At 39.7% G+C, this 15,937-nt stretch overlaps 1 protein-coding gene across 2 annotated transcripts in view; it reads right to left on the bottom strand.

Annotated features, from left to right (window-relative positions):
- Positions 1-15,937, bottom strand: part of PDZRN4 (PDZ domain containing ring finger 4) — a 251,941-nt gene that overhangs the window by 102,214 nt on the left and 133,790 nt on the right. Inside the window, exon 1 of one of the 2 annotated variants that reach the window (XM_064447948.1) lies at positions 7,400-7,673. The exons of the other annotated variant lie outside the window; for it this stretch is intronic. Coding sequence (XP_064304018.1) covers positions 7,400-7,468 — 69 coding nt within the window. The 5' untranslated portion in view covers positions 7,469-7,673. Of the gene's footprint in view, positions 1-7,399; positions 7,674-15,937 lie in introns of those variants that run through there. 2 annotated transcript variants of the gene reach the window in all.

The following is a 15,937-nucleotide window of genomic DNA, read 5'->3' as shown; positions in this document are numbered from 1 at the left end:
TTTGTTTTGCTTCACTTTGCTGATTATCAGGGTTTGCTTCTGTTGGTTAAAAAACAAACAAACAAAAACCCCAACAACATAAAAACCCCAACCTTCCTCTTGGAGGAAAAGGAATGAATTATTTTTTCCACCTGAGAGAAGAAGGATATGTAGAATTTCCTAACTTCCTCAAAGTGAAACAATAAAAACCCACAACAGTGAGGATCATGCAAGTTTACATCATCCTATTATGTAGAAATGGCCAAACAACCACACTGTCCTCTGCCTGTCCACACCAGTATTTTTAACTAAAACAGAAAATGCAAACAACTATAAAAGAGTTTGAAGCATCTTATATGAAGACACAGCAATTCCATTTTAGGTTCAGTCCATGGCATAACGGTACTTGTAAAATTATCTTTCTGAACTGCTGCTTCTTTTAAAAAATTACAGATTAGCTTTTAACAGACAGTTACTGATCTAATATCCTCTCTTAAAAGACTCATTTTTGTTATGATTATTGAGCAAAGTAAAATAATGACAAGCTCATTACACACAAAATAGCAAGTAACTATCTTCACTGCAACCAAAAAGTAAGTGTATAAGGAATAATCTGCATCTAAATTTTTAAATATTTTCATGTCTTGATATTTAGAGGGGACGTCTGAAAACTAGGAAATCCTCTTGCTCTTGAAAAAAAAAAAATCTACATAACAGTATCATCAAACTACTTTGCATGAACCTAGAATATGAGAAAGGTCTGTGGTTGAAATTAGCTAGTGGGTTCAAAGTTATGGGTTGGACAGAAATATAAGTACTATTACAAAAAGCTCATGTCCTTTAAAATAATGAGTCAAACACACTCTGAGGTTAAACAGCCTTAAAGCCAAAGATCCAAGCATTTTTCAGCTTCTTTTTATAAATTATTTTTATGAGACCTCATCAAATCCCGAGGGGTGGAAGAGCTGCTGGTTATCACCATGCCCTGTTGTACACGTCTCCATTAAGCTCTTAGCTCTTGAAAGAAAACTGGTGAAACAACCTACTGTCAATTAAGTCCTAGCATATACTTGGCAGAGTGTCTAGCTAACATTTTAATGCCCTGCCCCGTCAATGAACCACAAAACAAAAATCCTGAACCCCTAAAATATGCCTCTTTGGCAGTTATTGGTCTGTTAATGCTCAAGGTAGCAAGACTGGCTTCATCACATCACTGATGTACAACACTCACATAAAGATATGCTTTGCCTTAGGCCTGAGGATTACATCCATACCAAATCACATCAGGAAGCAAGCCTCAAGAAAGGATAGCTCTGTAAAAAATGTATCAAAATCTCATCATTAGAAGAATCCTTAATCCCCATTGTTAAATTCAAGATGCAAGGAACAGCAAAGTGACAGAGAAAAGCATGCTATTCAGTATGTCAACCACTTTTTTTTATTTCCATAGCATTGCATATCCCCGCAGATTACTGATATAATCTCGGTATGGCTTTTTACAGCTGCCTCTGTTGTACCCATCCCCTGAATTCTTATCTCACATATTGTTGTCTGCTTTGTTATCTCAGGACTCTTTCTTTATTCTTCCTCTTAAGGTATGCACAGGAACTATATGCCTTTTACAAGACAGTAAACAAGGACAATAAATAAAAGCCTGGCCCCAGTGAAGTCAGTGGCAACACTTCATAGTTTCCTGGATTTTATCAGAAAAAAAAAGCATGTTTTATCAAAAGCAGTCGGTGAGAGATCCAAAATAACACTTAGGTACTCAGCATATAATTCAGGTGTCATGTTCAAAAGAATGATCCCAAAAATCCTGCTAACAGACCTAGGTTTTTAGGAAATGAGATGACGACTTCCTTGCATGCCTGGCTGTATGCATGGGTGTCTTCTCTACAGCCACCATCTGTCTGGGGGGCCAGAGCTGGTTATTTTAAGCAGAGCCTGCATGTTCCCAGACCCAAATCCCCACAGCACAATCCTCCAGGACTCCTCAAGAGAGCCTTCACACCTAAACACAGTTCTGTAGTAAGAACCTAAATCTGGACAAGAGGTGGCCTTTCAGATGTATCTTCTCTTCTAAGCAATTGGCATGTGGTGACTCAAAGCACAGAGCTGAGGCATGGGTGCCCAGGGCTCCAGGGTGGGCAGCCAATGCTCCCTAGGTCCGTGGACCAGTACCCAGCATAGGACAGTAAATTCCTCCACCAGGAGCAGGAGTTCAGTTGTTAGCAATGCCACAACACTGCTATCGCTTTTTGAGTACAGCCTGCAGAAACATTACGGCAATGGGATTAGTTATTTAGATGAATGCTGCTCAATGATCAGTGTAAAGTAAATAAGCAAGGAAACAGCAGCACTAGGAAGGCTGTGCCTGCTAACCACAAAGACGTCTTACCCGTAGGAGAAGTCAACTTCTATGAACTCGTTTTTTAAAGTCTTTTCAGTTCAGCAGAGGTTCTTTAAGGAAAATCCAAGCAAGTTTTTAGGACATGGCTAGAAATGTATTACAAGCTTTATTTGATTATATTTTTACCATAAATACATTGCTCTACTAATATGAGACAGTGCTGCTTTGAGGGGAATGACATAGAGCAGAGCTCCAAAATTGTTCAGTTAAACTGAGCGGAAACAGTACTCCTCCTACAAGTTTGCTGACTCCTTCAGCACCTTAAAATTGATTTTTGAACTTTTCAAAAAGATAAATCAATATTCAGAAGAGCTGCTTAGAAAAAATAAGAATCAGGGGTTCTCAATTGTTTTGTTCAAAAATTTAGAGAGAAGCAAGAAGGAAAACCTAGGAAATGCAGTAAGGTCAAAACAGAACTACTTTTGCCACTGACTTAATTCAACTCAGATGATTCAACTAATTTCCAGACAATTAAATTTAGAATTTTCTCCTTTCATGTTCTCCAGACGGGAAAGTGTCCTGCCACAGAATTTCTATTAAAAATAGAACATAGATATAAATTGACCCCAAAATGTGTTTGTGCTGATGCAGCACAAGATAGTACTTTCCCATGGCTGGTGAAATTCATGAGGAGCATTTGGAGGGGGTGCTGATATACAGCAGACAAAGGTGACACAAAAGCTGCTGGCAGATATCTCCAGAAAAGAATGAGAGCTAATGGCAAACACCACACTGAGGAGTTGTCATGTAAATACTTCACACAGCATAAGTACCAAAAATGAATACTAGTGGCTGGAGGTTGGTTCAGAAGGAAAATAAGGATCACATCACTTAGTCTATTTAATCTCCTGAATACAACTGAACTTCATCAAGACCAAGAAGGCAGGTCCCAGTGACAAGGAACACTGCTTGTCCCCAAGTCTTCTTTCCTTATTCCAACGCCAGCCCTAGCAGCATCTCCTTAAAACAACAGAAGTGTCTCTGCTGCTTCAGTGGGTGGGCTTGATGGCTCTCTTGTGAACACCTTTGAATTTGAAGAGATGTACCACTAAAACTCAGTACTTCAAGTAGCCCAAGGGATATCAAAATGAACATAAAATCAGAATTCTAAACTGGTAAAAATTTGTGCTTTATGCTAATTATGGAAACCAACAGGAGAAGGAAACTGCATAATCAGTCTTCAGAGGATTTAAAAATGCTACAAGCAGGCTGTGCTATCATCTCAGGTCAAATGTAAAATATAGCTGTGCAACCTTCTAGTTTTAATCCCAGCTGCACCACTGACTTTGTGAGCCATCCCAGATTGCCTGTGTTTTCCCCTCTAGCTTTTCTCCTTTGTCCCTTTCAATTCTAAGCTCACCTGAGCGAGAACTGCTTCTTAACATGTAACTCAAAAAACAAGCTTACACTGTTCTTCGGTCGACCTCTGAAAGTACTATGCTCTCTGTCTCTCCCCCCCTTTTTTTCTCTCAGTTAACTCCACATTTTGAAAACAAACCATACAAATTCCAGCAAACAGAAATGATTTCCATATAATATCCATAAAATTCTGTGAAAAAATTTGCATATCCTTGAGTCTTACACAAGGCTATTGAAGATCACTGCCAATGATTGATCAGATGGTGCTTCAGTTTCATTCCCTCCAATCCTTGCCATATTTCTCTTACCCTTTCTACTAAATGGGGGAAGAATCCTCATCATGCAGCTAACAAATGACTTAAACTCACTTCTTTCACCCCAGCAGTGCAAGAGAAAATCAGCTGAGAACGGCAGAGCAATCTCCTAATGGACATGAGCACACACCAGGTCCCACATTCTCTAAGTGAGTTGATGTAGACTTCCTGGCTGCACACTCATTAGCTCAATCCTGCTTATACAGCACACAGGAAATAATAATAAAGTGCCCCATGAAGCAGCATGTAGGGCCATAAATTTCAAACTGAGACATCTTCCATTTCCCCACCGGTAGGCATATGAAGAAGAGGACTTGGGGGCTGCTATGCCTGATACCTTCTCACAGTGAAGTCAAGAATTAAAGCTGAGCAATCCTCATGTTCTGAGGACAGGTAAAGAGGCACTCAGAAGCACAAGGGTCCTTCACCAATGCGTAATGGTATCTCAAAAGCTTTCATTCTTAAAAAATGACTATTTGACTTTTGTTTTAATCCCAATCTGCACGTGCAAGACACAGTTATCAAAATAAAAGTCTCTGCCACACAAGCAAATGGTGTTTTCAGAAAGGGCCTCTGAACTGCTATCTCAGTGAAAGGCAAACGAGCCTGCAGGAAGGGGGTGGGGGGAAGAGCAAGGAATTATACAAATTCTAACGATGTCTTCATCTCCCAGCAGCTCTACAACAAAATGCTCTCCGGTGCTGAATCTGACCTCACTACAAACAGTAGCAGAAAACATGCCTCACTGTAAGCACTTGCATGGTTTTCCTCTGCAAACACGCTTTCCTTTGTTTACTGTATTTTTAAGTACATGAGTGCACAGACCACCCACAGTATCAGGTAGCCTAGCATAAGAAAGGTGAAAGATGAGGCTAGGATTGCTTCCTTATATGAATTTAAATTAATCTATCTGATCCACATATGCTAGTGAGCCACAGCTCATCCTCAGTCAGTTCATGTCTCTGACAGGCTAACTTGTCCCAAGCTCTCCAGAAATCACGCAGATGAAAGAGCCAAGGCTGTGGTATAGGAATTACAGGACTGGAGAGTTAAAAAGGGATTTGCAAATCAAGTAGTAATGCCTGCCTTGGCTTAATTTAATTTATCATACTCTACTGCTGCTCCCCCGCATAGCAGCAAATCAGTATTGTACACAGAAGCAGTTATGGTACGAGATATTACCTGATCTCTACTGTAACACCTGGTCAAAAATATGCTCAATATCCTTTGGGCTCTGACCTGCATACACTGAAATAAAGATAGGGATGAGTTTACAGATGAACACAGGATCCGGCAGCAAGCACACTAAGTCATTTCTTTGCTCTCCTCCTGCACCTTATCAGTGACATTTCCCTAACAGCACAAGATGCAGCACCAGGCTCACTGCATTTCAGCTCCCCAAGGAAACTCGCTCAGATCCTCCCAGGGATTACACTTTATCTGGCAAGCACCAGAGTAAAAAGTGAAAGCACTAGTTCATTTTGGACCTTGATTGTTCACATCCACAGACACTCCAACTCAACAGCAGAGAAGATAACAGATAAAGGGAAGAATTCCTCTAGAATCTCTTAAAAAAAACCCCACACCTTTGGGTTTGCTGATTGTTTCAATAGCATTTATTACTATGCAAGATTACTGCAAGGAGTATTTCCAAAATGCTTTCACTCTAAACCAGGCACAGCTTTTTGTTTTTTCCCCTACACACATACAGCCCTTTAAGAAATGTCTAATCCCCTTCATAGCACAACCTGCATTTCTTATTCCCTGGCACAGAAAAGCAAACACCAACCTACTCCACTCTCTCCATTTTACACTTTCAGATCAGTTTGGCAATCCAGACCTGAGGAGGGGGAAAGGGAGGAGAGGGAAATGCACTGCTACTCTTTCCCCCGTGCTATTGGCGTAAGAAAACATGATGATGGGACTATGACTAACTATTGAACTGAAGGGAAGTGTTCCACCTAGAGACTGTCTTCACAAGGCAAGGCAACGGGCAGGTTACCTGCAAACGGACACTTCTGGGATTGAATAAGCCTGCTGGTTCATTGGTAAAGAATGATGCAGAGGTATTGCCCCCAGTAGTAATTAACAATGTTAATCTTCTTCTTCCTCTCTATGGTGATAAAAAGAGTCATTTTTATATTTAATTAATGCAGAGGATCATTTTGGAAACTGACTAATGAGGCTTTGATCACATTACCATGAAAATGTGCATTAACACTGCAACTGAGGAGGCTGCTTCATGTGTAGAGAATCCACTTTGTAATTAGCTCACTGTGAAATGAACGTCAGGAGGAACTCGGAGGGAACCAGTCGGCAATGGGCACTTAGCTGCTGCTGTGCCAATAGACCACCAACACCGTAAGCTGTTTTTTCTCCTCCGCGCTGCCTGTCAGCAGCAGCGCAGTCCAGAACTGCAAGCGTTCAGCCTCCGTCAACGGCAATGTGTCAAAGCCAGGACAAATTACAGAGAGGGAGAGAACAGATGCTGAAAGGCACTAAACTTTAGTATGCGAGGGTCTGCTGTGCCAAGAGGAAGAAACAAACAAAAAGCTGCAAATCAAATACTGATTCAATAGGATCTGAGAAAACATTATGGGCTATTATGGTAAGTGCTTGTTTCATCTTTTCTCATCTTATTCTGAAGGAACTGGGAACACGTTAGCAGCACACTGCTACACTGCTACAATGCTGAAAGGGACACCAAAATATCTAGATGGGATTAAGATCTTTGTCTAGTAGTAAACAGAAATAATGCACACAATGAATGAGCAAGCAGCACACCTCACCCGTGGAAACCCTGTTATACTCAGTACCTGTTTAAAGGTGACATGCACATTTCAGAATCATTTCAAAATTAATTAATTATCATGAAAATTTAACATCCTTCTTGGCCAGCACAGACATGCCATAAAAACTTTGTCCTTAACTTAGAAATACCTGAGATCACAGACCTAATGCTTTCAGAGGCAGCAGTGCAACTTGTCTGAAATCAGACTTATTACGAAAGCCAAGGGCTCCCTTAAAACTACACCGATACGGTTCAGTGAGACTGCTGCTATATGACTGACATCTTGGCAGAAGATGCACAAAAATGTTAAAAGAATCCCACAGGAAGTCATCTGAAGGGGGAGTGGCAAATGAGTAGAAAACAACAGGCATCCAAAATACTAATAATTATCAACCCCCAACCCCCCCCCCCCCCCCCCCAACAACAACTTAGCTAGCATTTTTGCAAAGGGAAAAAAAGGCAAAGCAAAACAAAAGCATCTCTACTTACTCTGTAAAGAGCACACATTTTTACTCTGGAGATGCTGGTAATATCCTCTGCACTCACCTGTGAAACTTCATAGAGCAGTTTGTAGTGCTCCTCTCTCTTCTGAAAAGTGCACAGATTGCAGCCCATCCTAATAAGCAACACAAGAGCAAAGCCTCTAATTTCCCCAGCACTGAAAGGCAAATGCACTGACAGGGAATCACCCTCCAGACTTGACTACTGTTTTTCATCAGTCACTCCAGCCCCGAAACACAGGCACACCACTGTTAGCTGGAAGCACAAGGCAGGGTAGTGTGTAGCAGCATGCTCTTCTTCCCTTTCCCTAACTATCTTACACTCACGTATACACACACAGAGTTTCGACTCAGTTCATGGCAACACTCCCCCTGTCTCTGCATCAGTGCACATGACTACACAGATTCTCACTCATGAATATTAATAGCCTCTCATTGATTATTTATGACAGAACGTGTTAGCGGGGAGGGGTGTCATAGCTGCTGCTGATGACAGATGAATATTCACTAATTAAGAAGCAAATGTACTGTGGTTAAACAAAATTCACTTCTGTCAATACCAGCTCTGTTTATTAAGGTTAGAGGGACAAAGCTTCACGTATTTCACCCACACTCACCTTAATTTTTACAGTAATTGTGAGACTAATTCATGAATGGGGGTAGGAAAGGCACAAGTCAAGTCTTATGTTAGGTCTCCACCTTGTGCAACAGGGATCATGGAATACAATTGAAATATTTGTCAGCATTTTAAGAGAGTGGTTGTGAAACCTGAGCTGATGTTGCTAACGATTTAAAGCAAGGAAGGAAGGAGAGAAAATTAACCCAGATGGCTATACTGCTAGCTTCACCTTTGACACTGCCAAATTTAGCCAAAAATTCCAGTGTACTCATAAAAAGCATGAGTCTATAACAACTTGTCATAGATCTCCAGTACATGTGAAAATGCAGGTGTGCCTGATCTGGTGCTTTTTACATATATACACACATTGTACTGTTTATTAAATAAGCTCGCCTTCAAGTCTCTTCTGACATGTTAAACAGATTAATAGTAATTATAGCCCTAATTTCCAAGAAACTCAAAAGATATACCCTCTTGGACTCCTAGACATCAAAGCTTTTATTATAACATGCCATTGTATCTAATTTTACCATTTGTAAATTAGATTTTAATGGCTCCACAATTCTCAATGTGTGTATAAAGGCAAGGATGCATTTAAAATTAAACCCACATGTTAAATGTTAAGGCCAATGGAAATCACACTGAATTCCAAGCTGACATTAATTCCTATATTGTATATCATGTAATCCAGTGGCAGTTATGCAAGATAAAAAGCCCAAGCCATGACAAACCAAGACAGAAAATAAAAAAGTTGCTTTTGTTTTATCACTCCTTTCTCAGCAACTCTGCTAATCAAGAACTACGCCCTTGTTTCAAAGCATCTTTAATCTGGAGGGGACAGCAGGTGGGATCCAAAGCAGAAATAATTACTTGGAAACCAATGAAACCAGTTAGTTAAGATTGACACTGGGCCCTAAAGAGTTGTAATTACTAAGCACTGATGTACAGCTACTATTTTTTTTGGGGGTGTAGGTTTCTAGAAGTGCTTTGTCAAACATTTAAAATCGATAACAGGAAATGATTCTAATGAGCACTAATTGTTAACAAATTGGCTTTGCATCTAGAAGCACCTCAAACACCACCAACACCGGGTAGCAAGCAGATCAACAATCATGCTGCTTATCAGTCCTGCCCCTTGGGATGTAATAATCCGATTTTCTGGGCCTTAATTTTACCTAACAGCCGGGATGAAAGCCAGCAGAGAAACCTACAGGAAAAACTGGACCATTACAGTGAACTCTGCACATTAGCAAAGTTTGCTAGAACCTCTATGTAAATTACAGATAGGCTAAGACTACAAATTAAATTTCATCTCCTTTAATAAATGAGCAGAGCCAGGAAGAATCAAATAATGGCCATTAACAGAGCAAGCTCTTCTTATATCAGCTTCCAGCACTGTTCTGAAACATAACATTAATTTTTATTTCGTGGAAGAACCTGAGCAGGCAGGTTTGGTTCTGAAGTTTTCCCAAAGTCCAAGGGTTTCAAAGCCAAACCGTGGAGGTAGGTTCATTAGAAAGAATCAGCCTCTGTTCTCCTCCTCCGCACTCCCATGAAAACCTGTTCATGCTGAGAGGTTTAAACCCATGAAGCAAACATCAACTCAATCTTTGAAGGTTTCTATATTGTGAGGTGCAGAAGGATTCTCAGATGTGTAAATTTTGAACTTAAGACAGTCAGATCAATGAACCAGACAACAGTCAGGCAAGGACAACCATGCCATCTTTCGATGAAAGTGTTCTCTTCTTCCACTGACACAACTTCTTCCTCTGACACATACACCGTCTGAAAACTAAACTATATTCATAAAAGGAGCCATGATTTACCCTGGTATATTCTTGATAGTCCCTTAAAATTAGTTCTTAAAAAAAAAGGGTAGAAAAAAGGATCTATTACTACAGGAATCCAGTTGTATAGGTACAAGAAACAAACGAACAACAACAACAAAAACCCCAACAGACAAAATAAGCAATGGAAAACTACAGCTAATCTTTCAGCAGTTTCCCCCAACAGTCTCTTTTTTCATTGCTCTTCCTCTGGTTCTTTTTTTTCCTTCTCTGAAGCTGACATATGCTTCTCCATTCATTTATCAAGTGCCTGCCCTCTGCCCATACAGAGAGCAAAAGGGTTCTGCAGCCACTAATGGGCACACTTTGTGGGGCTGAACAGATTTATTTGAGAAGGAAAGGTGTACTTCCAGGTTCTCGAGCTCCATCTAAATATGCTGCTTTGATTTTATATGTGGTCAAAATACCAAACTTCGTGCAGCACAGAATGACGTTCAAGGCAAAACTTGAACTAATGACTAAAATGAAACATATGATGTGCTTTGATCAACTTGAATTTGATGTTGGGGAGAAAGCGATCTCTTTCTTTCCTTCCTTCTCTCCCTCCTCTTAATCCCTTCCAACATCAAATTTGTAGCTAAAGGGACCAAAAAGGTACTAAAATATAATCAAGTAATTCTTATTCTACATGTAATTCAAAGACACTTGAATAATTCAATGCTTTCTTGATTGTGGAGTTCTCCATGTTCATCTCCTACAACTTAATGTTACCATAAAGACTAAAACCATAATTTATGGTCAAACCAGGAACGCAATAATGCAAATGGATGGAGTTTAATTTCAAGAGAGTTACAGCAAAATTTCTGTTAATATTTTCAAACAAGGTGCCCTTGTTTAGATCCCCTAATTCATTTTAAGCATCTAGGACATGACTTACACATTTGCTATATAGTTTCCTCATTGAGGTATAGAAGTGTCTAATTATAGGCACCCATGCTTGAAAATTTATAATTGTAAAAAATTCAAGGCAATGACACTGACATTAAAGGCCACTCACTCCTTTATATCTTCTTTATCACACAGCTAACATTCATGTTAAGTGAGGATAGTGAAATTGTTGGTCCAAACTAAGTGGTGAAACCCAGTGAGGCAAATGTGGAATTCCAAGTTGCCTTTGCATGCCCTTGAATTTACACTCTCCTCCTGAATTTACCAACTTAACTGCATTTAGTCTATACATTTTGAAGAATACCCAGAAATTTACCTCACAGAATAGACTGCAATGCAATTTATAGATTTAGGGCTGCATACCTATAAAACAAAAATATCATAAGGAAAGGGGAATTAGAAAAACCCTTTGGTTATCCCCACTGTCCTAAACAAAGCCTCAAACTCCTAAGGCTTGACCTCAGTCTGGCCACATCTTTCAGTTCATCATGATAATGTTTTTCATAAAGCCTCAGCTGCTGAAATCAGGTGATTGTATGCATCAGTCAACTTGCATAGTAGAAAAATAAGGAATTTATGATTGCAGAGAAAAACTTAAAAACCTTCAGTAAATGTAACCCAAAGACTCAGAATTTGCATACAAGCTAACCATCTTGAACTCTAAAATAACATAATGTTTATTACCCAGTAGGCTAAATGAAGGTTCAAACTATGGAAGGACAGAGTCATTGAAATGGGCTTAGGCTCCAATAAAATGGATTTTTGCAAATACAAAAAAAACCCCCAAACACCTGGAAAATTTAACCACACTCCCTACAAAAGATACATGAAAATCTAACTCAAGGTAAAAACTCACTATACGGTTTCCAGAGACATCAGAGCACACTTTAGAAATGCACTATTTTAAAAAGTAAGAATGTCTATCTACAATAAAATGCAATATTGGGAGGAAAATTAATTTATGTCCATAGGAAACACACTTGTTTAAACTCATATGCTGTAGCAGAACCACCAAGACTTCATGCCCTGCTCAAAGTCACAGCAAGAATAAGGGTGGTAGAAGGAAAGGCAAGACATGGAATTCCCATGTTCTGTATTTCCCAGGAGGACTGTAATTTATCTGCAGACTATCCAGGTCTACCTGATCATAAATCAAATGGGCTCCAAAAATGGAACCTTCCATTAGACTCAGATGCCTCCTGGAAGGTAGGGAGTACCTACAACATCGTATGACCCAAGTCCTGTCTACTGATTTTTTTTTCTCATCCATGGTTAAATTGACACATATCTACGGGATTCCTGGTCCAAAATGTAAATAAACATCTAGAGAGAAATGGAAAGCAAGCACATGAGGAACCTTATCTATCACAATTGCTTACAACACAAGAGCTACTTGACCCTTTTGTTCTAAAAAATCAAATGAACCCTTGTTTACCTACCACTCTCATGTGAACAGGCTGGCTAGCACCAGTCCTTTACCAGGCCTACTGGCCAAACACAAGACTGCTCAGATACCCTTTTTTCTCTTTTCTTTCTCAAAGTTTCATCCAGAATATTCTTTTCCAAGGTTTTTACTCTGAGTGGCTCCCTTATAATTCCTTAAACTGCTGCCCTAATCAATAACAGAAGTGTTGCAAAACACCAAATGATGCCTATACCGAACTTTAAGGCCTTAGGAATACATAAAGACATCAAATGGACGGTTTCAGTTCAATTGAGAAAATCAGTCAATGCTGGCCCCAAGAGTCTTCTCTAAACTAAGGACTTTGTTAAAAAATTGTAAAAGAAGCTGGACTTTCTCTTGACTTTCTCTACCTCATCAGTTAGTTATCAGGAAATTATCTGGCACACCTTTACTTTTTTTTTAACCATGTGATCATGTGAAACCAGACTAATAGCTCTTTACTGCACTAGAGAGTTTCAACACTGTAGAGTGTGCAGAGTTGAGTTACTCATATATAAACTTGAAAGGATTTAAAAGGAATGACAAAATTTTATTCAGGATAGCCAAACCTAAAATGGCTGAACAGAGTTGTGGAAAAAAACTCTGATTATAGATAGATTGGGATATAATGTCAATAAACATTAAATAATGCACTTAGGAAACATTGCTAAAATAACCAGAGTCGTGGTCTCTAAAGTAGTTACTTCTACTCAGAAAATAGATCCGGACTTGTGGATAGTTTCCTTGAACTACAGGTTCAATGCTTAACCATGGTAAGAAGTCAAGCAGAATGTGAAGAATTTTAGGAAAAGACTGGCAATGGAGGAGAAACTCTTGTTATGAAACTGCACAATCCCCAGCAATACCCACATTTGAATACAGCCAGCAGTCCTGGTCTTTCCATCTCTAAATCATTTAATGGTAATGGAAGAGCTATGAAGAATAGATGAGAAACACAGATGTGTAATAGTTCACTTTCCCTGCATCTTTCATCTTAACCTATAATTTTTTCCCTCGTATGGAAGCCATTCCTTCTAACATTACACAATGAAATAATCAGACAATACATTTAAAGCAACAAAAGAAAGTCAGGATTTTTTTTGCCAAGTAATTTGACTGCGGAACTCATTACCAAAACTCACTGGAAGCAAAAAGCAGAAAAGGGTTCGAAAAGGTATTAGACAACTTTACAACAGATAACTGCAGTAGACGTTTGCCTGCTTAGGAAGCCCATAATTCACTGACTCCTGGGAGCTATGAGAGAGAATACCACAGCAAGATCTGCCCATGCATAGACTTGCTGATAGCTTGCCTGCATGTTTATTGTTGGCCTCTTCAGAAATCTGATATTGGCAATATGATACCTTACTAATTCAATTCCAAGGCTCCAAATTTACCAGCTCTTGCACAAAAAGCTAGAATATCTACCAAACTGAAAGTTCCTTAGCAAACATTAGCTGGCAATACACCATATAGTCCAACTGCGTTACAAGGCTTTATTAATGATTGCATAATGACTTCAGACTTCAAACATGTTTATAATACTACATTTTATTATTGTCCTCACTGGTTTCAAAGCTTTTCAAGCTACGTCTGTTAAGAAAAAACAAAAAAATCCTTTTTTTTTTTTTTTTGCCACACCTGAAGATTAAATCTGAGCTTTTTTTTTTACATCTGTGTGGGAAGGAAAGACCGTCTAGAACTGAAGTATTACACGCCAAGTTCAGGCCCAGAACAAACAAAGGCAAATATCAATGAAACGCCTCAATGAGAAACTGAGCTCACAGTACAAAACTCTAATTCAAATGCTGAAGCAGCAGGAACTGGTTCAGAGGATGAGAGCAGCAGTGAGCTCAGACCTCCTTGACTCTGTTCGTTCCCCTGATACCCTGAAAAGCTCTTCCTTTTTACATTCCTATAAAATAAGTAACACCTGTCTTGCAAGAGCATTAATTCAATGAACCGTTCAAGACTTCTCAGAGCTTTTCAAAGAATGCATTGTGGAGGGCTGTTACACCCATCCAAGTTCTGCTGAGGCTACCGCAGTCTCCAGCACTCAAATGTAATTAAAATGTCTTGTGTGGTTTCTTAATTAAAAGTTTTAAGTGGTACTCATGGTGTGCTAATCAGTATAAAAGTACAAAAGAAAAAATTACTCATGACTTGAGAAAGTCCCTTGCTAAAACTGACAACCACAGCTATTTGAGGGATCAGAAAAACTAAGCAAGATATATACTTGCCAGGGGGATGGCTGAACATGTCTTCATCCCAGAGTGGCTAAAATATACTAGCTAGAGGTAGATTGGACTATCTCCTTTTTTCTTGCCGTCCAGTTTAAGTACTGTTAGGTGGATACATCTACAGGAGTAGTGTTGGCACATTTGAGTATTTCAAAAGTCAAGTAAAGATGCTGAGGAGAGTAGCCTGTCATGAATAATGCCCTACCATTATAGAGATATATTTACCTATACAGACAGTTCACTTTCAAAGCTCATACAATTGACAACCTGGAAGAACTGTTCAGGCATACATGCAATATAATAGACTATTCTGTCTTGCCCTGTATAAATGGCATACTGTACCCTAGAAAAACACCCCAGGATTAGGGAAGTTTTCATGGCCTTGAATGGATTTTCATGGCATTGAAGCTCAAAAGGTGTCATGTACCGAATCAGGCCATAAAAGCAGCTGCTTTCCCCCTTTGCCAAAGCAGAAAGATATTGTAATGTAACTGTCAGAAGTTCATGTTACTACAGTACAAAATAATTTTTCAACGTAGAAATGACCTAAGTCTTTACAGGAGTAGTGAGGCAGAGGGGAATCAGTTGTTTTTGTGTAACTAATCATTACTTCATCACCCTAAAATTAGTATTAGGTGGTATATGTGATTGAATCTCAAATCTGGCTCCCAACACACACCTGATAGAATGATGGATGCAGGAGCAGCACCATGCAATGCTGCAGGAGAAACCGTCCACACCACTCCAGTGTCTGACAGCTGGCTAGTTTGATTTAAAATTACAATTTGAACTGAAATCAACTCTGTTTGTTGATAGTCATTAACTGACTACCATAAAAGCACCATTAATTCTGTTGTAGTCAGCAAATGCTTTGTAATGATCTAAAACTAATGCAGATCCCCCTCCTGTAAAATCCCCACAGTGTCAAAGGTTTACTTTGTACACTGTTTGGGCTTTCTAAAGCTTAAACCCACTGCCAGTGCACCTGCTTTCTAGAAGATCATTAGGTAAAAGTCCCAATGAAGCCCAATCAACCTGGATTTAGTTACCTTACCGTCTGCTCTAGAAGAAAATTAATGTTATTAGATGTGTCTTTCTCTGAAAATTACTGGTGTTTGGTTACCGTGCCAGCTGTCTGGGAAGTGTGTAGGTCTGCTGGACGTTGACCCGGCTGGCTGCCTGGGCAAAGTACGGTCCCGGCCCCCACGCTGGCACCACTGGGACCTTGTGCCAGCTGCTCTGCCAGCGTCGGGGTGCCCTGAGTCCCCCCAGCGCACCAGACCTCAGCCTTGCCAGTATGCCCCCCACAAACTCCCTGCAATGCTCACCCAGGCCATCGTAAAACAGCAACGCCAGGTCTGAACTTAGGTATAAGGAGTTAGGAAGAAAAATGATAGAGTGAAAAAACTCCTGCAGAGCCACATGGATGGAGACAAATGAAATCCGATTAATGTGCCTATTCTTCTTCCATTTTGATGTCCTTTGGAAAAGAAATTAGCATAGCAAATCCTGCTTTATCTCTGAAGGACATTTCAGATCCTTAGTC

Source organism: Phalacrocorax carbo, chromosome 1 (assembly GCF_963921805.1).
Source record: "Phalacrocorax carbo chromosome 1, bPhaCar2.1, whole genome shotgun sequence".
Lineage (NCBI taxonomy): Eukaryota > Metazoa > Chordata > Aves > Suliformes > Phalacrocoracidae > Phalacrocorax > Phalacrocorax carbo.
This window is presented reverse-complemented; position numbering and strand designations above follow the sequence as displayed.